The 24,950-nt window shown below is 36.5% G+C and overlaps 1 protein-coding gene across 1 annotated transcript in view; it reads right to left on the bottom strand.

The window, feature by feature from the left end:
* The window catches only part of CPQ (carboxypeptidase Q), a 300,673-nt gene that overhangs the window by 252,642 nt on the left and 23,081 nt on the right, over positions 1-24,950 (bottom strand). Inside the window, exon 2 of the mRNA XM_008064423.2 lies at positions 19,101-19,567. Coding sequence (XP_008062614.1) covers positions 19,101-19,533 — 433 coding nt within the window. The 5' untranslated portion in view covers positions 19,534-19,567. The remainder of the gene's footprint in view (positions 1-19,100; positions 19,568-24,950) is intronic.

Here is a 24,950-nt window from a genome sequence, read left to right on the forward strand (position 1 = left end):
CTGGATTTTAAAAATGTGGTACATATACATGATGGAATACTACGCAGCCATAAAAAAGAACAAAATCATGAATTTCGCAGCAACCTGGATGGAACTAGAGTCTATAATACTGAGTGACCTCTCACAGAAACAAAGATCCGAGTATCACATGTTCTCACTCATATAATGGACCTTGAACATCCAATGTAATACTATAAGAAAATGACTGATGGTACTGGGAAACTATGGGGGGGGAGGGGGATGGGATTAACAGTCGCAAATATCTGTCTGGGGATGGGGAAACACCTCTTATCAACAGGGTGCCTGAATGAAACGTAATTGTACCCCTAACCTTAACTGTACCCCACAAAATCATAATAAAAAATATTATTTAAAAAAAAGATGTTTTCATAAGGGTAAATTTGCTAGATTAGAATTTTTTTTTAAAAATGCCCTTTTGGTTAAAATGTAATAATTCTGTATGAGTACTCAAAGAGAATTGTCTTATAAGAATGTATAATCATATGTGAAAATAATCATCCATGAAGAAAAGGAATTATTGGGTTAATATCCCAACTCTCAGAGTCACCAATGTGGATTTCTAAATAAAGCCATAAACAAATATTTGGTTTATATTCAAGTTCCTCCTTCTTTCCACTTCCTCCAGTTTTTACAGTCACTCATGGGAAACTCTGATTTATATAAAGTAAATAAGTGTAAGTATTGGATTTATTCCCCAAATATTTTCACTTCCTAACCAAAACCACATTTGGATAAATATCTATACATACTACAAGAAGTTAGTGACCCCTGGCATATTATTTGAAAGATTAAATCAACAAGTCAGCAAATTAAATTGCTTATCAAGACTAGAATATACGTTTAAATTACCTTGAAATATAAATTTATCTATTAAAATAATAAGATACTTTTCGCTTTCTATTATAATTCTTCATCATAAATGTAAATATTTGCTGAATATACTATACCAGCAAAATATTTCAGTATCTCTCACATTTTGTTCTCTGTATCATTTGTTTTTATCCTGTCTGAAAATAGTCACATTATCTACAATATCATTTTGATGAATTCTTAATGTACCTCGAAATTTATACACCTAATTAAGTTTTCTAACTATTTGTTCCAAAAAATATCAGAAAGTTAGTAGAAATTAAAAATAATGATGAATACAGGCAAATAGAGCGGGCTAAGGACCTAGTGCTTGCTCCATTACCTAAAAATAAGGCATATTCCTCATTCTTCTATCATCAAGGTAAAATATTATTTTTGAAAAAGAAAACATTTATGAGCCAGGCACAGTGACTCACGCTTGTAATCCTAGCAGTTTAGGAGGGTGAGATGGGAGGATTTATTGAGCTTGGGAGTTCAAGACCAAGCTAGGAAACATTGCAAGACCTTGTCTTTACAAAATAATTTTAAAAGTTAGCCAGGCATGGTGGCACATGCCTGTAGTCCCAGCTACTCAGGAGGCTGAAGTGGAAGAACAAGACTCCAACTCAAAAAAGAAAAAAAAGAAAAGTAAAGAAAATAAAATATTTATGAAAGATATAAAATACATATACAGTCATGAAACAACCACCCCACAATCAAGACATAGAATATTTCTTTCACTTATGGTCTCATTTGAGGGTGAGGGAACTGAGGCTAAAAGAAGTTATCTATTTTGGTAACCATGAGACCCTGGAAAAACCTACAATCAAAAGACTCTTACCTAGACCTTCTGGAGCCATCCTTTCTACACACTAAAAAGGAGTAAAGAGGGGGATGTGAGGCATATTTGTACTACAATGAAATTGACAAAGAGGATACCTTTCCTCCTACAAACTTTACAAGAAGACTTTTATCCTCTGATGTTTCCAAATTCAACTCTGGAGAATTTTAGCAAAAATAATTAAATTTCTCTCTCTACAGAGAGATAAGAAGAGGAAACAATATCAGAAAGGCCAGAAGCCTCCATTTGAGAGGAGAGGACTATAAGCCAAACTCTCTGATGACAAGGATCAGGGACTTCCATGCTCTGTGTATCCAGGCTCATTGTGATTCCGTAACAAACTCTCCCAAGAGCCAGCAGAGACACCTGGCAGCCATAGTTCAACTACCAGCTCCACGTCACTTTTTCATAAATCTTATTTTTATTTCTTTAGCTCAAAAAAGTGCTCAGGTTTATTTTTTATAAAATATAGTTATAACGTCAAAATCTTACCAACCTTCCTAAAAACCACCAACTAATACACATTTATTTTCGTAAAACTGAATTGAGTAAAAATGAGGACACAATATCTCTCTGTATTCAACATCAACTCTAAGATGGAGTCAGATCTCCATAGAGTGACCTGTAAAAGTAGCAATGGCACAAAACCCCAGTTTTTCCCAAGGTCATAAAAGTGTGCTTTTCTTTGAGAGGTGTGAATCCCTCACATATGCTCACCCTGACATTTTCTCTAGTCACAAGCTTAATGTACTCAACTGTTTGACAAACTCAAATGGGAAAAGAGCCTTTGAAATATGAATACAGACATACAGTACTTTGTTTTCAATGTTGGTCTGGGTCTAAGCGCAATCTGTATTGAAAATTTACTATCTAAAAGTGACCCTATATATTCTAGATCAGTGATTTCAAAATTGAGCTTTACAGAAACTGTGGTAGTAGCTACCTTCATGAAGCAAAAGTTCATTGAGAGGAATGTGTAAGAAATAGCAGGATGAATGATCCCCAAGATATATATAGTTTAGTAAAAAGGGCAAAGAGCATTAACCGTGCAGGTGTAAAAGAAATGTGCGATAGTCTGCTTCTATATCACAGGCTGTCACAGAAGAGATTCCTGGGCAGTTGTTAAGAGTGGTTTTCTATAGCCATGGGAACAAGAGACTATGATAGAGACTGACTTTCCCTTGCACTACTAGAATTTCTATTTATTGTGGTGGTGTATTAACTTCCTCTGCCTTCATTTTCCCATTTTAAAAAATCACAAAATGTGTAAATCAAACAAAAACTAGAGATCATATAGAACATATATCCACTCCCTTAAATATTAATATTCAGTCACCTTTGTTTCAGTTCTTTTTTTGTTTCTTAAATAAATATCCATAGAATAAAAATCTATAATACTTCATCTCCTCCATTTTAATATCTTTCTTTTCTAGACATATCACTTAATATCTAAATGTGCTATTCAAAATATGCTTGCATTTATATTTTACATATAAATGTATTAACACAGTATTATTTGCAAATGTTTTAACTTCATGTAAGTTGTATGATTCTATACCTATAATTCTCAACTCATCTTTTAAAATTCAATATTGTTTAATTCCACTGATGCATATAACTCTAGTTTATTCATTTTAACTGTTTATTAGTATTTCATGGTTTAAATCTGATCTAATTTATTTACCACTCTCTTGGAATAATAATTTCTTATTTTTACAAACAATACTTCAGTAAACATTCTTGTAAGGTCCTCCTTCAGTATTATGTGAGAGTTTTTCTAGGATGTGTGCCCAGAGTTGGGACCTATTCCTTTGCATTTAATAGCTCTCTACAGTGCCTATAGTAGCAGCTCATATTCCTAGAAGCACCAAGAGTTTCTACTGCTCCAAAACCCTTTGCTAGAGGCAAACTTTTACATTTTGTTAAACTTGATTATTATCTAAATTTTATGTTTTCTTTTTTTAAAAAAATTTTTATTTTGAAGATGTGGGATACAATTCAGAGTTAGAAAGGGGAATAATGTGGGGCTCTAAAACATCACCCACACACAAGACAAACACTGCTGAACCTATATTGATAGTCAAAACAGCAGCAAGATTCACTAATGTGGTGCTAGCCTCATCCCCTCATCTATCCCACCTCATGCTTGTTCTAGCTGACTCCCCACTATAAATCCCAACTTGGTTCCATCCTCAGGTTTCAGTACTCTTCTTAAAAGGGTTCTAACAGCCACTTATATGAAATCCTATGGCTGAGATCATTGCCAGAAGTGACTAAGATCCAGATCCTAGACATACCCAGAAGGTCATATACATCTCTGTTGTCAGCCCCATCCTGCCAGTTTTCATTCCTGCCAAGGCCTATTGTGGAGGACATGTAAGAGACTGCTATTGCTATAGAAATAAACCCCATGGTAATCAAGTGAAGTCATCTGGTGTGACCAAATTCCTATGAGGAAAACAAATGAGAGAGGCCCCAAGTTTCAGAAACGAATGGAAAAACTTCCACTGGGAACAACTTAGAGTAGGGTGAGAGTCTGACTCAGCAATCATTATTGTAATGGAACCAGATTCACAGATTAACAACTGAATGGTAATGAATCTGATGGCACTGACTATGCATAGCGTAGCAGACATTATATATAGAAAAAAATCAAAATAATTGCAATATTCAAAAATAAAGGCCTCATATAATAAACTACTATGAGTCAGACTCTGAATGCAATAAATGCATTATCTCATTTTTCCCTGACTCCAAACCTATGAAGTAGACACTAGTATTATTCCCATTTTGTGGAAAATGAAACAGAGTCTTTGAAAGACTAAATAATTGATAAAGTCACATTGTCATTTGTGGTTAGATCAGAATTCAATCTCAAAGCCAAGTTATGAATAATTATCAAAGAAGTTCACAATATATTATCAATGTACATAAAGATTCAAATGCATAGAAAAAAAAATAGAGTATACAGATAGACCAAAATGTTCATAGCTCTTACCTTTGGGCAATAGAATTTCATGGGATTTTATTTTCCTACTTGTGCTTTACTTTTCAAATTTCTATATTTGAAAAGAAATATGTTACTTTTATAATCAGGAAAATATTTCAAAAGACCGGATGAAACTGACACTCCCTGTTGGCACATCATTAGCTAATTTTTGTTCAGACCAGTTATACCATTTATAATGCTCACAAATAAATGCTTAATAAAAGCTCTTCAGAATGAAAAAAATGCACAAATGCAGTCCGAAGGCAAATGCCCTATTCCATGAACTGAGACAGAGAGCTAAGAGCCTTCTCAGAAAACAAAGCACTGAATGTTTTGTGGTAATTTCCCCCAAAGTAAGTACAAGAAATGTACTTGAAAGGTAAGGTTCTGGAGCAGCACAATATGGCAGCTTGAATTCAAAAAATAAAAATAAAAGCTTTTCGCAAATAATTAACTGTGTCACTAAAAGCTCCATTTGCTTGAAAGTCATTTGGATCATAGTAAGACTGATATAGTTTACAAAACAGCAGTGTGAAGGAGGAGGGAACATTAGTAGGTGATGCATTAACAACTCTCAGTAAAAGTGAGACTGGAAATTATTTCATTAATGCCTATATGATCAACAGAGTATGAACTATTGTTTGGCATATTTGTTTTTTAAAAATTAAAAAAATTAAGTATATTCCTAAAAAAATCTCCCAGGAATTCTTAGATATTAATTATACTAATGATAGTATCTATAAATAACATAAAAATTGACCCCAGATAGTTCAGAGAACTTTTATAAATTTGTCTTGATCATATTAGTTGCAAAGATTAAAACTCAAAACTCTCTTCTCCTAGTTCTCTGTGCTTCTACTAAAAGATACCACATTAAATTACCATCTAATAATATCCCTCCCCTTTACTCCTCACCTAGAAATAATTTCCGTCCTAAGAATACATACGATGGCCTTAGCAAGGTTTTCTATCGTCTACCTTTGCAACTTCCCAGTCCTTTCACTGAGACAGGTTAGTAAATGCAGGGAAATGTGACTTCTGTTTCACAGGAAACAAGTCACTAAAAATTTAGAAAACACTTCCAGGTATTTATGGCTAGGGACTGAAGAGCAAAGCAGGCCCTCCACTTTTTTGATCACCTGATGATTGTAAATGGAACATGAGCTCATCACACAGCCCAAATGCCCAAATGAAGGCAGATCCATGACCCTTGACCCTTGTCCCCCTCCCAAACACCTCCCTAAAGGTAGAGGAGATGAAAGCCAGTCACCAAAACTCCCTCGGTACAGTCCTCATTCTGAGATTTCCCACACTCCCCTCCATCCAAGTGTATATTCCTTTTCCTTCTCCAATCCCCTTTTCCTTTCAGGGTGTTTTTTCATTTTTTTAGTCTAGGCCTCACTCTGTCACCCTGCTGGAGTGCAATCGCACTCCACAGCCTTGACCTCTTGGGCTCAGGCAATCCTTCTGCATCAGACTCTGGAGTAGCTGGGACTACAGGTGCATGCCACCACACCTGGATAGTTTTTTCATTTTTTGTAGAGGAAGGTCTGACTATGTTGCCTAGACTAGTCTCAAAATCCTAGGCTCAAGTAATCCTCCCACCTCAGACTCCCAAAGTGCTTGGATTACAGGCATGAGCCACCATGCCCTGCTAAATATGTCTTTTTGCCTTAATAAACTCTTTACTTTGTTAGCCAGCCTGGTGACTTACTCTAGAATTCTTTCTTGTGGCAGTCAAGAACCCAGGCAAGAGTTGAGGTCTCTCTCTCTCTCCCTTAAAGAAAACTCTTCTCTGGCAACATCATCCTCCACTTATTTCTCCTCACTATGAACTTGCTCCTCCAGTCACTGAGTAAACAAACACATCTTATACTCTCCTAACCCCAGACCTTTGCTCTTTTGTTCCTTATCCTAAGAATATCCTTTCTCCCTTCTCAGCTCCAGTTAATTCTTCATCCTTCAGTGTTATTTTTCTTTGAAGACTTGTTCAATACCTAAACAGAATTATTCCTCCTCTTCTCCATGTTCCCACCTTACTTATAGCAATGCTTTCTCATTGTCTGATTCATCTGGGTATTGATACCACTTCATTTTGTGAGACTTCTTGACCTTCACAATTGCATGAACCTTATAATAAATCTCTTCATGTATATTTCCTATTCTTCTGTTTCTCTGGAGAACCCTGACTAATACAGATTGAAATATAAAAGTTAATAATCACCAACAAAATGTTTTTCTCAAGGTCTTCTTACAATAATTCCTATGCAAGGTAATCCCAAGAAAAATTTGATAGTTCTTGGATTCAGTGACAACTGAAAAGGGATAAACATAATTTAACCAAATTTTTAAAATATCACCCTCTAGTTCCTTCAAAAATACCAGGTTCATATCATCTGGTCCTGGTGGTTTATTTATCACCCACTTTGTTAATCGGGTCTTGAACATCCAACAAAGTTACCAGTAGTTGATCTAAAACATCTCTAAGACATCTAAAGGAAGACAAATCTTCTTAATGTTTTTCTTAGGGGAAAATAAAAATTCAATTTGATGATGTAAAGTTCTGAAACTTCCTGGAAATTTTACATGCAGTTTTTCAAGGCAAAGAAAACTTTTAAAAGATGTAAGGTGTCCCATAAGACCTTGGTTTATTCAGCTTTCTTGGAAAAATCAAAGTGCCTTCAGCTAATTGATATTATTGATGCATTTTCTCAGGTGTCATCAGAATGGCACTGAACTCTTAGGAAGTCACTTTCAATGTGAAATGCATCACAAAATTTTTCTTTACTGCTATAAGAGTATAAAATATGTACTCAACAGCTTGCTTCAAGTGACTACCAAAGAAGACTTCTACAGACTAAGAAAAAACAGGAGTTCTAACTAAATCTAGGGCACTAATCTGACATAGCTGCAAGTACATTAGCCTTGGACTACTTCATTGGTGAGGCTATGAACCAGAAACTTGCAGATAGGGGAAAAAGACAAAAATAAAAACACATAGTACAAACTGAGACAGAGAAAAAGAGAGAGTGAGATAAAAAGAAAAGTGAGAAAGAGATGATTAGTGGAGAGACATATAGAAAAAGACACACAGAGAAGCAGAGGAAATAAAAGAGAGAAACAAAGAAAATAAAGAGACCTAGAGAATCAAAACTATCAGCAAGATATATTTAAATTTTCTACTTCTACATAATTAAGTTCAATAAGTTTTTAAAATCTTTTAATTATTGACCACATTTTTTAGATTCACTCACAACAGCAGTTTTCAAAAATCTACACTTATTAAACCATAATGTTTTCTGTCAGGAAAAAGGGAGATTTGCTAAAATAAGGCAGGGTAGTGTGAGCTGGAATAGGGATGTTTATTAAAAAGGATACCTGATTGCCAACAGTCTACATTATTTCATCATTGAGTCTCCAGGGAACATTATCTACACTTGTAGAATTCCAAAAAGAAAACCTCTCCCTAAAAGATTTTTCATAAAATTAAATACTGGGATTATCACTATGCTAAAAGCTATGCAAAAACAAATGAAAGATATCATCCCGGTCCCAAAAAGCTTAGAAATGAAGAAGACAACAATGACAAAGACATACATGATATAAAAACTAAAAACATACTAATAAAAAGTAAAGATTTATTTTGCATTTACATTGTATACGCAAAAATCGAATTGAATGTCATAAAATGGGTGAAGTGGGAATTGGATACATGTTTGAAGAGTAAAAGAAAAGTGACCCGCTTTCCTCTTGTAAAAAAAATGACAAATTATTCAAATACCTAACTTAATTTCATGCCTCAGAGACAAGCAAGTAGATGTTTTGTTTTTAAGATCAGATGCAGGCCAGGCATGGTGACTTATTCCTGTAATCTCAGCAATTTGAGAGCCCACGGTGGAAGGATCACTTGAGCCCAGGAGTTCGAGTCTAGCCTAGGCAACATAGTGAGACCATGTCTCTAAAAAAAACCACAAAAATTAGCTGGATATGGTGGCACATGCCAATAGTATCAGCCACTCAGGAGGCTGAGATGGAAGGATCACCTGAGCCCAGGAGGTTGCGGCTACGGTGAACTGTGATCATGCCACTGTACTCCAGCCTGGGTGATAGAGTGAGACCTGACTTAAAAAAAAAAAAAAAAAAAAATCAGAAACAGAGTGTTCAGTTAATTATTCACCTCAATTCATAGTACAAAATCATCATTAGCCTATTTAAAGTAAGTCGCTTGTGTTTAAAATGAAAAAAATTTTTAAAGTGAAAATTCTGTTTTCCTGATGAGACAAAAGGAGAAGAGGACAGGTGCAAATAACTAATTATCTGATGGTGGGACCTTGTGGGTGAATTAGTTAGTACATTGCTAACAAATGGATTGAACGCATTACTGTCAAATATTTTCCTTTGCTGAATGTTCTAGAAGTATGCAGGAAGACTATTTTAGGTTCCTATAAGACAACTGCACAGAGTTTGGGAATAAGCTAGTCCGTATCTTTCCAGACTTTCTGATCTATGCTGCTTAAGTTTCCAGAAGGAATAGGCCATGGTGAACAACCTAATTATGATTTGATTAATGTTCATGTATTCTCCTCTTTCCTATCTGCTTTCACTGAGACACAAATCAAAACTTATTATTTGAACGTGACAGGGACAAAAAAGACCTGTGAGGCTCACACTGTGCTAAAGGAAGCTGGTTTTAGTAGGAATGAGTTTTTAAATACCCTTTTTAAATTTGTGACCTTTCTCACAATCCACTCATTATTTAGTGAGTAGATATTAAATATGCATCTATTACATTCCAGGCACTGAACTTAGTGCTATAGGAGCTATAAAGACGAGTAAAATGTGACTTTTACCCTGGAGGAGGTCACAATTTCTTAGAGAAGAAAACTATGTGAACACTCAACTATAATAAAGTAAGATCATTGTATAATGCAGGAAAACATAGTGCTACAAGAATAGAGATGAAAGAGCATTTAAATTTATTTAGCTTTGGGTACCAGAAAGACTTCAGAGAAAAGGTCTGTTTTAAATGAGTCTTAAGAAATGATATGAGCCGGGCTCGGTGGCTCAGCCTGTAATCCCGCGCCTTTGGGAGGCTGAGGTGAGTGGATTGCCTGAGCCCGCGGGTTCGAGACCCGCCTGGGCAGGCGAGACGTCATCTCTACAAAATCAAAAAATTAGCCGGGCTTTGTTGCGCACGCCTGTAATTCCGGCTACTCGGAAGGCTGAGGCGGAAGGATTGCTGGAGCCCAGCAGGATCACAGGAGCCCGCTCCTAGCCACCGTACTCCAGTCTGGGCGACAGAGTGAGACTCCAACTCAAAAAAAAAAAAAAGAAAGAAATGATATGAAGATATGAATTCTCCAAACAAAAAGCCGTTGGGTAGGGTTAGGGTTAGGGTAGCCAGAGGTTCAAGAAGCTTTTAAGACAAAGAGGTGTGCATATGTTGAGAGAAACACAGTTGGATCCAATGGCTGATGCACAAGGTGAACAGTAGGAAGGAGCCAGAAATAGGCCTTGAAACACAGCCTAAGATCACTTTCTTAAAGGTCATAAGAATTTAAACTAGGCTGAGCATGGTGACTCAGGCCTGTAATCCCAAGTCTCTGGGAGGCCAAGGTGGGAGGATTGCTTGAGCCCAGTAGTTTGAGATCAGCCTGGGCAACATAGTAAGACCTTGCCTTGCTATCAAAAAAGTAGCAGGACATGGTAGGGTGTATCTGTAGTCCCAGCTATTTGAGAGGCTGAGGCAGGAGGATCACCTGAGCCCAGGAAGTTGAGGTTGTGATTAATTATTATTATTATTATTAAAACTATGATGAGACTATTTTAAGCAGGAGAGTGTCATAATGAAGTCTATATTTTATAAAGGCAGTTAAAGTGACAGTATAGAAATGGATTAAAATGAGATTAGAGTCAGCAATATCAGCTAAGAAGTCATTAAAACACTATCAGCAGATGTTAGGTCCTGAATTATAATGTAACAGTGAAGATGGAAAAAGATGCAACACTTAAGGCTTGGTGACCAATCGAATGTTGGACTAAGATAAATGGAAAGACTACTCACTCAACAAATATTTCTTGAAACTTTTCTGTATATGAGACAATATGCTAAAGACTAGGGCAGGGTTTCTCAACTTCAGCATTATTGACATTTTAGAATGAAAAATTATTTGTTGGGGGGTTGGAGGAGGGAGGCCTGTTCTGTGTATTGTGGGATGTTTACAAGCATTCCTGGCCTCTACCCACTAGAGGCAAGTAGCATCATTCCCCATTCATGACCATTGCCAAATGTACCCTGGGAACCAAATTTCCCCTAGCAGTTAAGAACTACTGAAACTAGGGGCTCTGATTTTAAGGGGTTTACTATCTAGTAGAGAAATGCTTACAATATAAGCATGTTCTGGTTACAAGAAAAACAGACAAAAGGATGTGGTTAATACTTCCTTGGGATGAGCAAGCATAGAAAAAGTCTCCATAGAGGAGGGGACATTTGGACTGAATCTTTAATCATGCACACCCCAGGCAGAGGACAAAAACATGAAAACAAGATTACAGACGATATTAGGAGAATTTTGAAGCTCCAAACTTGGGTGTGTGGTTGAATTAAAAAATGAGAAACACAGAAAAAGCAGTGTGTTGAGTTTGAGGGGCTTATGGAGGATCCAGAACTTCTTAGAAATGAAGGTAAAAGTCAAGGACATATGTATATACACTTAGAAGTCATAAGTATATAGGTGGTACTTATAGCCATGGGATTGTATCATATTACTTAAGGAGAATGTCTCTTAATGGAAGTTAGAAACATTTTAAAATGCCACCTTTTAAGATGAGGTCTAGGAAAAAGAAGTATACAAAATAGATCAGGGAAAAGGGATAGAAAAAAAATGGAGAATCCGCTTTAACTTATTTGGAAAACTTGACAAACAACATAGAACACTTTCTTTTCGGTCCATTCAGATGTCCATGGAGATAGGCCTTCCTCTATTTTATGATTACTCTTCTCTATATTCTTTTCGTCCTATCCTAGACCTTTAAGATGAGGTCTAGGGAAAAGAGGCATTCAAAATAGGTAAGGGAAAGGAGATATAAAAAAGTGGAGAATCCCCTTTAACTTATTTGGCAAACTTGACCAATAACCTAGAACAGTTTCTTTTCAATCCATCCAGATGTCTATGGAGATAGACCTTCCTTTATTATATGATTACTCTCCTCTATATTCTTTTTGTCCTATCAAGTCCACTCTAATCCCATAGCTACAAAGAATCAAAGTGCTATTGGTGGTGTTATTTACACAATATAACCAGTAGTTCTCTTTTATTACTTACTTGTTTATTGGTGGAAAAAAGTTCATATCATATTGTTGATTAAGAGATATAACAAAATGAGCACTATGTTGGTTGTAGGTGATAGGCATTCAACATTCAATATCTTTCAAATGTTCCTCTTTGTTCTGCAAAGACTGAAAATCTAAAAAGTAAATTTCTGGAATTTCCTACAACTGTAGTTCTAAAACTAATTTACACATCACCAACTTGCATGCACTATAACAAGATCCAGAAAGCAGAAATTAGGGGAAGGCTGCTTTCTGCTGCTTCTACTGTTTCAGAGACAGGCACCATTGTGGAAATGTCTAGATTTTCTACAGCAGTTTTCTGATAAAAGTCATTGTTTAATCTAGGAAAGGCAATAGCAATCTTGGTAGTCTGGTTCTGCAGAATGATTCTCAAATTCATTCCTGAAGACCTAAATTTAAAGTCTGCATCATTAGTTTTCCCAGTGATTCTGTAAACTATTTAAAATCCTGTAAGATACCAGGTTTGCTTAAACCAGTGAGAGTGGGTTCTAATCTGCCCATATTCTGCCCAAATTCTTCTTTCTTGCCCATATGTCAGCCTATCCTAGATTTGACTTCGAATTCTCATTGTTTTAATTGGTGCATCCAAATTCAATGTCTACTATTTTTTCTCGAGTTCATTGAAGATTATACTTTCTCCTGTCTTATTTACAAGTTTTGTCCTATATCTTCTTCAGACTTGCCACAGACAGCTCACAGAGCCCTCATCCTGCCACATGGATACACTGATGTATACCACAATACTCAAATCTAGAACTGGAAAGTTATAAACCACCTCTGGTTATACTAGGAATCTGCTCCATTGCATATGCCTGGCAGAATCCAGCTTTTGTGAATTTTAGTTTCACTGATCTCTTGTGGATTCTCATGAAAATCACAGTTTCCAACCTAGAAGAGATCTTACAGATTCATATTCCAACATCTCTCATTTAACAGGTTACAAAATTAAAGCCTGTGGTGACTAATTGACTTGACCAAGGTCACACAACTAGTAAGTGGCTAAACCAAGGTTAGAAAACAAAATGAGTTTCCTGAGAGAAGCTAGGAGATGGGCTCTGCACCACTCTGCCAATGTCTGGAGATCTTTTTATGCCGACTTTACACTATCTCCTGTGGGAATATTCCACACCTGGTCCTGCCTAACTCTCCAGTCTCTTCAGAATTTAAAATAGTCCAGTTGCCAGACAACTGCTTATCTACTGTGAGCCCCATGGAATGAGGAGTGGGGTGAAAGTGAGTCTTGGAACACCAGAATAGAGTCCAGTGAGTGAAACTCATGTCCCCTGGGTTTTGAAGGCCCTAAGAGCAATCAGTTACTTGGCTTAGTTTTCAATACCAGGCAAATAGCCAGGGAAGAGGAGGCCCAGTTACAGAATGAGAAATGATAAAAAAGAAATGGAAGTAAGACAACGTGTCCAAAAAGAAGATGAAGAAACAAATATATTCTGCTGTCACAGTACAGGTATCAATGGCTTTTGAAACAGATCTGCTTCAGCTAGATGGCTAAAAATAGGAATCTTATAAATGAAAAAAATGTTCAAATATTTGTATGTGAGGCAATGTAGTCTAGTGACTAAAAGCACAAACTCTGTATTTTGTCAGTTGTTCATGCCTCAACACTGCTTCTTGTTAGTTATGTAACCCTGGGTAAACACATCTAAAAATAAAAATAAAAAATAAAAAGCTAAACCTTTTAGGAAAGTTGAGTGGGCTTAAAAAGGAAGACTTAAGTTGGTGGCTAACATAAATTAGCACTTAACAGACAGCAAGTGAACAAAACTCTTGACTGACATGATAGCACCCAGTCTGAGGGGCTTCTAATTCCTTGAGAAACTCTACCATCTATTCCTGAAGCCTTACAGAGATCAAAAATGGCCATCCAGTGATACTTCCAGAATGGTGGAACCCAGAAAATCTTCCCAAAAAACATTTAAATTTTCTCAAAACTGTCCTAAGGGTATACAGCAAATAAATAAAATAAATCAAAATGAAAACATTCATTCAAGACAATTTACAAAGGTTAGGTAAGCAGAGTAAGAGTCTATGACTTTTGAGTCATGATCTGCTTTCCTCTCCCATCCCCAGCTTCATGTTACAGAAACTCCAGTGTAGGTACTCTATTCCAAGCAAGTGTAGCCAAGATGAGGACTCCCTCTCCTCACAGTTCTCAGTTTAGGGCTACGGTCTCACCTTTAAAAGGGCAGGTTACCAGTATATCTCATTCCTCCAACTTCATTTCTCTGTTGAAGAATCTCTATTCTAGAGATGACCAAGAGAACTGAGGTCTCATTCTTCTAAGTCACTACTAATAGGGTAGAAACTCTACACCAAGTGTAGCCATCAAGAATACTGGGACCCTGATCACTCCTGTCTCTGCTCACTTATAGGCAATGATCCTATACTGAAAGCTGCAATCCAAAAAGACCAGGAGCTATCACCCTCTCTTCCTAGTATCCAGTAAAGATGTCACTCTGGGTGACATTGAGTGGTACTGCTATCACACAGAAGTTATCCCAGGGGAAGAGGCAAGCTATAAGAATGAAGAGCTCCACAGATATAACTGAGGTTAGTGATTTGACTTGGAGCAGCCATGCCTAAAGGCGTTGCTGAAAACAATGGAGCACAATTAATGGGGTGCTGGTAGCTTCATAATACTGCTACTAATGAGCTGCACACAGATCCATAAACAATGTGCAGAGGCCTCACTGACTCCAAGGGCTTAGGTACAACCCCTGAGCAAACATTCCCTGAAAAACAAGCTGTTCTGACCTCAGAGAAAATACTGCTGAGCCATACTTAAAAATAAAATCACATGCATCCTTGCAATCTGAAAGACTGTATATACCCAAGACCACACCCTCTCATAAGTGATTAGAAAGGGAACTTCCAAGATATTAGGCCTTGGTTGAAGTTGGGGAAAAAATTAACTCCCTAATTATAATAACAGATCCAAGCTACAAACATCCAATGGCAAAGAGTAAAAATATAACTGTTGAAGGAGACTTAAGCACAATCTTTGACCAATAAGTGACTTATATGGACCCAGGGTTGACTCCTAGGGAATCAAGCTAAAATGAAGAATAAAAGAAATAAAAAACAATATGGAAAGGGATATCAGAAGTTGCAAACTATAAGAAAACAGACTTCACTGAGTTACTATAGCCAAGTCATTAAACAAATGAACAACCAAATAAATATAGGGGGTAGAGGGAAGAAGAATTAGTATCTAGAGTTGTTATAATATATTATCTAAAATATTCAGTTTTTATTTTTTAAAATATAAGACACAAAAAGAAACAATAGTGTGACCTATATAAAAAGAAAAAAAGTAGGCTCTAGAATATGCCTTTAAGAGACATAGCAAAAAAAGATTTTAAAGAAACTATTATAAAAATATTCAGGCTGGGCATGGTGGCTCATTCCTGTAATACCACCATTTTGGTAGGCCAAGGTGGAAGAACTGTTTGAGCCCAGGAATTCAAGACCAGCCTGGGCAACACTGTGAAACTTCATCTTTACCAAAAAAAAAAAAAAAGACACACACAAAAAATTAACCAGGCATGGTTGTGTGAGGCTGTAGTCTCAGCTACTCAAGAGGCTGAGGCAGAAGGATTGCTTGAGGAGGTTGTGGCTGTGATCATACCACTGCACTCCAGCCTGGGTGACAGAGTGAGATCCTGAATCAAAAAAGAAAACAAAAGGTAAAGAAACAAAGGAAACTATACTTAAAGAATTATAGGAAGGTATGATGCCAATGTCTCATCTAATAAGGAATATCAATAAAGAGCTAGAAATTATTTTAAAGACCAAATAGAAACACTGGAGTTGAAAATATAATAGCTGGAAAAAAAAATTCAGTTTGAAGCTCAATAGTAGATTTGAGCTAACAGAAGAAAGTATCAATGAACTTGATGATAAACTTATAGAGGTTATGCAATCTAAAGAACAGAGAAAAAAAGAGTAAAGAAAGACCAGATTCTCAGAGAAATATGATACATCATTATCACCAACATACACAAGGTTGAAAGGGGAAGAAAAAATACTTGTAGAAATTTGGAAGGGGAAGAAAAAATACTTGTAGAAATAATAGCTGAAAACTTCCCAAATTTGGTGAAAAACATCAGTCTACCCACACAAGAAGCTCAACCTCCAAATAAAATTAAAAATATCCATACCTAGAGACATCAGAGTCAAAATGTTGGAAAACAAAAATAAAGAGAAAATCCTGAAATCATTAAAGGCAAAATGACTCATCTCAGACAAGGGGATCCTAGAAATATTAACAGCTGATATCTCATAAGAAACAATGAATTCCAGAAAGCAAATGGGATGACATATTCAAAATGCTTAATTTAAAAAAAAAAATCTGTCAACCAAGAATATTATACTCAGTAAAATTATATTTTAAAACAGAAGATTAAATAAAGAGATAACAATAAATGAAGGCTTAGAGAATTTGCTGCTAGTAGACCTGTTCAAAAAAAAAAAAATGAAAAAAGAAAAAGCTAAAGAAAGGTTATCTGGCTGAAAGCAAGTGATAACAAACAGTACTTTGGACTTGTAGCCTTACCAAAAAATTTTTTTTAAAAGAAATAATATAAATAACCATATGCCAACAAATTACATAACTTAAATAAAATGGATAAATTTCCAGAAAGACACAAACTACTAAAACTGGCTCAAGAAGAAATAAAAAATCTGAATAGACAAGTAAAGGAATTTAATTAATAATTTGAAATCTTTCCATAAATAAAAGATGAGGACCAGATGACTTCAATGATGAATTCTACCAAAAATTTAAAGAATTAATATCAATCATTTACAAACTCTTTCAAAGAATAGATGATGAGGTAAGACTTTCCAACTGACTCTATGAGGCCAGTCTCACTCTGAAACCAAAACAAAGACATCACAAGAAAATGAAACTACAAACCAATATCCCTATGAATACAGACGCAAAACTACTCAGCAAAATATGAGCAAACTGAATTCAGCATCATATAAAAAAAGATTATACATCATAGCCAAGTAGGATTTATTCCAGGAATAGAAGGTTTATTTAAAATTTGCAAATCAATTAATGTACTATCCCAGTTAAAGGGGAAAGAATGGCCTTTTAAACAAATGATGCTGAGACAACTGAATGGCCACATTTAAAAGAATAAAGTTGGAGGTTTATCTCACACCATATGTTAACTAAATTAACTAAAGGTAACTAATGTTAAATAAATCAACTCTCAGGTCTAAATGTAAGAGCTGAAACAATAAAACTCTTAGAAGAAAATATAGAAGTAAATATATATAACCTTGATTTAGGCAATGGTTTCTTAGATATGATACCAAAAGCACAGGCAACAAAAATAAAATAGATAAATTGGGCTAGACCAAAATGGAAGATTTCTGTAGCAAATCTTACCATCAATAAAGTAACAAGATAATCCTCAGAATTGGAGAAAACATAGTAAATCATATGTCTGAAAAGAGACTTGTATCCAGAATACATAGTTTTTACACCTCAATATAAAAAACAAATAGTTCAATTTAAAACTGAACAAAAAATTTACATATACATTTCTCCAAAGAACATAAACAAATGGACACTAAGAATATGAAGGATGTTCAATATCACTTATCACTAGGGAAATGCAAATCAAAACCACAATGAGAACACTCCATACCTACCAGGATAGTTATAATCATGAAGACAGATAATCACAGGTGTTGGCAAATGTATGGAAAAATTATAATATATTGTTAGTGGGAATGCAAAATAGTATAACCACTTCAGAAAATATTTTGGCAGTACCTCAAAAAAGTTACACATAAAGTTACCATATGACCCAGTAACTCTACTTCTTAGTACATATCCAAGAGAAATAAAAACAAATGTCCATACAAAAAACTTGTCCATGAATGTTTACAGCAGCATTATCTATAATAACTAAAAGGTGGAAACAATCTTAATGTTCATCAACTGATGAATGGATAAATAAAATCTGGTACCTCCATAAAATGGAAAATTAGCAACAAAAAGAATAAATACTGATATATGTCCCAACATAGATAAAAGCATTATGCTACATCAAAGAAGTCAGTCACAAAAGACCATATAGTGTATTATTCCATTCATGTAAAATGTCCAGAATAGGCAAACCCATAAAGAGAGAAAGCAGTTTAGTAGATGCTTATGGGTGGGGAGATATGGGAATTACGGAGTGATGGCTAATGGTCACAGAATTTCTTTTAGGGGTGATGAAAATGTTCTACCATTAGATTGTGATGGCCGTTGTACAACTCTGTGAATATACTAAAAACCACCGACTTGTACATTTTAAATGTGTGGATTTTACAGTGTGTGAATTGTATCTCAATAAATAGTTTTTAATTAACAATATACTTCTGATTGGATCTTTCTAGGCATTAGAGAAAGTCAAAAGAATAGAAACTAGTTCATCTGCCACAGAAAAATAGTCTGTGAATACATTCAAGACTAACTGATAGCTCATTGTTGACTAGTTACATATCCCTGATCTAGGCATTTACTGCATATTGTCCGATAAAGCTGAGCCAGGGTGCTCATAAGTAAAGACAGAACTTAACCCTGGATAATTGCTTGTGTTAGAGGCCTCAGGTTCTGTGAAAATAACTAAATCAATGCTGACTGCAGGGTTCTGTTCCCTATTTCATTAACTTTAAGAAACTCTTCACATTGATGCCACATGAAAGAAAGCATAATTTTTGTATACTGTTTGCATATATTTCAGGTCTCTACAGAAAGATACCAAAGCTTTCCTGGGTGATAGAGTTGATAAGTATCATGAACCAGTAGCTACAGATGCTCAGTTTTAAAAAATAACCCTTTACCATCAGTTTTCTTTCAAAAAAGAAATCGAAGAAATGGGAAGAAAGAAGAAAAAGAGAAAAAAAGTAGAGAACAGAATGGGAGATCATCCACATTATAATATTAGTCATGCGTATCAGGATCAATGATGCCATATGACATTAGTTTTATAGAATACACATCAAACTGAAAAGACAAACAATACCTTCTGGAGGAGTCCCAATGCTTCCACCAAGACCCAAAATAGCCATCTTGTGAATTCTTGGCTCCAGCATCACAGCAGATTCTTCTCCCCTTTCCCAGTGGGGGATTTTGACTGGCTCCAGGTGGACATTATCCAGCCCATTTTCCTGCAGGTTTTGGTACATAATTTGGATGGCTTTTTCTAGGTTCTTGGAACCACTCAGTCTAGGCCCAACGGTATCAACCAGAAGTGCCAGCCGCTCATAGGATCGGTTCTGGGCTTTACCATAAACGGCAAGGTCGATGATTGCTTTAGCAACATTTCCATAGTTGGCTATTTCTTCTTTTATTTCTTGAAAAGTCCTCTGAGAGATGCCATCTTTGTATATAGCTTTCCCAGAGCCCAGGGGTAAAAGATGAACAACACCAACAAATGTGAAGATGAGGAACTTCATTATTTTTTCCAGTTGGTCTTCTTTTTAAGATAATCTATGTAGGTAAGAAACATGTTTTAGGGGAAAAGAATCTCACAGCCATCTGCCCATAACTCAGGGATTGCTTTTCAAGCAGTATTCCCCTTTCCTTCCCAACAGTTGCCCAACCTCCACCATCAAATTCAAGTACCATAACTCCCAGGAATGGACAAGCAAAGAGATCTTTTTATTTTTTAAGTTGGAGTTTTACTCTATCATCCAGGCTAGAGTGAGGTGGCACAGTCAGGGCTCACTGCAGCCTCCACCTCCTGTGCTCAGGTGATCCTTCTACCTAAACCTCCCAAGTAGTGAGGACTACAAGTATGCATCACCATGGCCAATTTTTTTTTCTTTTTTCTTTTCTTTTCTTTTTTTTTTTTTTTTTTTTTTTTGGAGACAAGGTTTCACTATATTGCCTAGGCTAGTTTTGAACTTCTGGGTCCAAGCAATCCTCTCACCTCAGTCTCTCAAAGTGCTAGGATTACAGACTTGAGCCACCGCGCCCCGCCACCTGACATTATTATGTAGTATTTATTAAAACCACAGAATCACATGTTAACTAAATCATCCATGATTTAGTTTAGTTTAAAATATGATAAAAGATTAAAATAAGAAGAGAACTGAGAAGGGGAGAAAGAAGTAGTGGTATCAGTGATAGGGCCAAGACAGAGTCACCTGCTGTACCACCTCCTAAACAGAGTATAATCCAAATAGGTGTCAGTGCTCCCTCCACCCGATGAGCTCTCTCCTCTGCCTATCAAACTCATCCCATGAAGCCCTCTCAGATGTCATCTTTTCTTCATACTTCCCCTAGTTCCCCCATCACTAAAAATAATTGCCTCTTAATCTGTACCTGAAGAGTACTTTATGCTTATGCCCTAAAGACATTTATTGAATGCCACTATATTCCAGGGACTGTGGTATGTTTTTAAAAGGAAGAAGTCTAAGTTACTACAAAAAGCAGAGAATGAGTAAATAGACTGAGCTTTGTCACCATTTAACTGTGTGTTATCCATCATCTAAATGATAATAATTTTTAAAAATAATAACAGGAAACCTTTATATAGTGCTTACTATGTATCAGATATTGCTCTCAGGATACTACATTCATTAACACTTTTAATTCTCACAACAACTTTAGGAGATAGTTTCTTATTATTACCTATATTTTACAAATGAGGAAACTGGGGCACAAACAGAATAAATAATTTGCCAAAGACATACAATGGTTTTCTAGATCTATCTAGAGTGCTACTGAAATTATGGTTTTTGAGCCAATACAGGCCACAAACTTTTTTTTTAACTAATCCCTACTGGGTAAATACAGAGATTAAATGTATTCAGTGTTGTCCAATGCAGTAGCCAATAGTCTTATATGGTTATTTCAATTTAAAATTATTAAAATTAAATTAATGATTCAGTTTTTCAATCACACTAGTTACATTTCCAGTACTCTAGGCACATGTGGCTAGTGGCTACCATATTGGGCAGTACAACATTTATATCACTGCAGATAGTTCTATTGGATAGCAGTGGTTTAGACATTCATAAACTGTACAGCTGTCATTTGAATGTTTGTCCCCTATAAAAAAATGTTGAGATTTAACTGCCATTGTGACAGAATTAGAAGGTGGAATCTTTCAGAGGTGTTTAGGATACAAGGGGGTCACGAGTCAACTAATGCTATCATTTGGGGAGTGAGTTCATTATCACCGAAGTGGGTTTGTGCCTCACCCTTGCTGTCTCTCGCCCTCTGTTTGCCTTCTTCCATGTGATGTCTATTGATATACAATGATGTGGCAGGACGATCCTCATCAGATGTAGTCCCTTGATCATGAACTCCCCAGACTCCAGAAAATGATCCAGTAAATTTTGCTGTTCTTTATAAATTCCCAATCTGTGGTTTAATGCTATAGTAGCACTAAACAAATTAAGACAAAAGTTAGTGCCAGAGAAGTGGGCTGTTGATGTAATAAATACCTGAAATTGTTTAAGTGGTTTTGGCACTGGGTATTGGGTAGAGGCTAGAAGAATTTGGAGAAACAGTCTAGAAAAAGCCTAGATTTCCATAAACAGAGCATTAAGGGCAATTCTAGTAAGAACAGAGAAGAAAAGAGCTGTAGGAAAAGTCTGAAACGTCTTAGGGTACCTGAGTGGCCATGGCTAGAAGGATGGTAGAGATTTGGACAGCGAAGCCTATTCTGATGGGGTCTCAGATGGAAATGAAGAACCAGGGATTGGAAACTGGAGTAAAAGCCATCCTTGTTATAAAGTGACAATAAACTTGGTGGAATTGTGTCCATGCCTGAGAGTTTTATGGAAAGCAGAATTTAAAAGCAATAAACTAGAATATCTGGTGGAAGAAATTTTTTTTTCCAGTTTTTTAGAAATTTTAGGACTGTTTGGAAAAGGTTGAGTATATAACTCTATGGTTTCTTTTTTTAATTTTCTATTATAGAGATATGGGGTACAAATGAGGATTAATTACATAAATAGGCTGCATGCAAGAGAAGCTTGGGTTTCTAGCTTGCCCTCACCTCCCCTGGTAGTAGACCAGAAACCCTTTGTATTGTCTCGTGCTCCCTACCCTTGGTGGAAGAAATTTCTAAGTAAAATATTAAAGGAGTGGTGTGGCTTCTTTTAATTGCATATAGTACAATGTAAGAGGAAAGAAATTATTTAAAGACAGAGTTTATAATTAAGGAGAAATAGAACAAAAACTTTTGGAAAATTCACAGCCCGACCACAGACGCAAGGAATAAAAAGGCATGTTTTGGAGAGCAAACCAAGGGTATGGCCAAGCACCTATTTGCTGAAGAGATTAATATGGATAGAAGGGAGCTAGGTGCTATCCATCAAGACAATGAGAGAATGACCCTGAAGGCATTTCAGAGATCTAGGCAAGCTAGAACCTTGAGGACAAAGCTTCCACAGAGGCACCTGGGGGACCTCAGAATTCACGACCCTGTGCTGCCTCAAATGTCTGCTCCTCACATTCTGGTATAACATTCATCAGCTGCTCTAGCCAAGGCTCAAAGAGGCACAGGTGCAGATAAGGCCATCACTCCTAAGGGTGTGAGCAGTAAATTTTGGCAGCATCCACATGATGCTGATTCTGCAGGAACAGAGTTCACATGCTGTGGAGGTATGGCTACATGCTCCTAGACTTCAAAGAATGTAAGTATTGGACAGCCTGGGGCTCCAGGCTGAAACCTGCTGCTAGGGCAGAGCTGCCACAGAGGGTCCCATTGTGGCAATGCCTGGTGGAGCTGCAAGGGCAGGATCACCCCTGAGACCCCAGAACTGTAGCGCTATCTGCCTACAAAGCCAGCCTGGGACAGCTGCAGACCCAAGACTCCAATCTATAATAGTGCAGTGTGGCCTGTCTCCCACAAAGCCATAGGGACAGGCCTGCCTAAAGCCTTGGGAACCTAAACTCAGTATGTCCAGGAAGCAGGACATGGAGTCAAATAAGAGTATTCCTGAGCCTTAATATTGTTGGTCCTATTGGGTTTTGGACTTATCTGTGACCATTTACTCCTTTCTTCTTACCTATTTATCCATTTTGGGATGAGACTGTCTATCCTATGCTTGTCCCACCATTGTATTGTGGATTGTTTGATGTAACATTCTTATAGCTGGAGAATTTGCCTCAGAATGAATTCTGCCTTAAGTCTCACCCGTATCTGATTTAGATTACACTCTAGACTTCGGACTTTTGAGTTGGTGCTAGGAGAACTTAAAACTTTTGGGGCTGAGATTAAATTAATGTGTTGTTATTTTCAGAGGGGGTTTTTTGAGTTGAAGTTCCACTCCTTCGTCCAGGCTGGAGTGCAGTGGCATGCTCACGGTCACCCCAGTGTCTACCTGCTGGGCTCCAGCAATCCTTCCGCCTAAGCCTTCCAAGTAGCCAGAACTAACAGCCAACTTTTTAAAGAATTTATTGTAGAGACAAGGTCTTGCCAAGTTGCCCAGGCTAGTCTTGAACCCACGAGCTCAGGCAATTCACTCGCCTCAGCCTCCCAAAGTGCTGGGATTACAGGCTGAGCCACCGAGCCCGGCCTGAATGTGTTTTGTATATGAGAAGAATATGAGAAGAGGAATGCTATGGATTTAATGACTGTCCCTCCAAAACTCATGTTGAAATTTAATTGCCATTGTAATGGTACTGGAAAGTGGGATCTTTAAGAGGTGTTTAGGTAATGAGGGATCAGCCCTCGTGAATGGACTAATGCCGTTATTAAGGGAATGGATTCATTATTGCAAGAGTAGGATCACTCTTCTCTTGCTTTGTCCCTTCTCTCCCTCGGTTGCCCTTCTGCAGTGTGATACCTTCTAACACACTATAGTGCAGCTAAAAGACCCTCACCAGATGTGGTCCCTCTTGGAGTCCCAGCCTCCAGAACTATAAGCCAATAAATTCTGTTTATTACAAATTACCCAGTCTATGGTATTTTGTTACAGCAGGGAAAAAAAAAAAAAAAGACTAAGACAACATCTCTTAAATTTAATGACTAAAAAGTCGTGTTTATCTTTGAATGTCTTTATTTCATTTTTCTAATTCACTTTATTTTACAAAATTATTAGTCTATAGTAAATTCAAAATTTAAAAAACTAGTCCCTCACCACAGATAATTTAAGAAGCACAACTGTAAACTACTAAATTATAAGAATAAATTCTAAATTCAGCCAGCATACAAGGTTTTTCAAAATATGACTCTAACAACTACTTCAACCTCATTTATTCTCCTCCCCCTCTAGAGCATGTTTTCATTTTCATTCTCTTTCTCTTTCTCTCTCTCTCTCTCTCTCTGACACACACATACATTCCTAAGCTACTAGATATTGAATGCTTGAAATATGGTTAGTCCAAACTGAAATGTTCTGTAATTGTATATACCTGATTTTGTTTTAAGGATGTAAGTAGGAAAAAAAATCAACTTAAATATTTCAGGTATATTGGGTTAAATAAAATATGTAATTATTAATTTTACCTGTTTCTTTTTACTTTTTAATGTGGCTATTAGAACATTTTAAATTACATATTTATATTGAACAATAATGCCTCAGTTGCATTGAACTTCACACTGTTCTTCAGATATGTAGGGCCTTTCATAACTCTGGGTCTTTACATATATTCCTTCTCTCTTTTTTTGTTCTTTTTTCTGTGTTTAATACTTTCTTAAGTGTCTCTTGTAGAGTGGGTCTGGAGACAGTGCACACTCTTATGGATTGAATGTCTGGGAAGGATTTTAATTCTCAATTGCTGATGAAACTGGGGAGAGGAGAACCTATTCCATAAATGGAGCTGGGAAAACTGACTGACCATAGGCAAAAGATTAAAAAAAGACCCCCACATATCACCATAAACAAAAATAAACTCCAAATGGATCAAAGAC

This window comes from Carlito syrichta, unplaced genomic scaffold (genome assembly GCF_000164805.1).
Source record: "Carlito syrichta isolate Samal-C Ts95f unplaced genomic scaffold, Tarsius_syrichta-2.0.1 Scaffold307333, whole genome shotgun sequence".
NCBI lineage: Eukaryota > Metazoa > Chordata > Mammalia > Primates > Tarsiidae > Carlito > Carlito syrichta.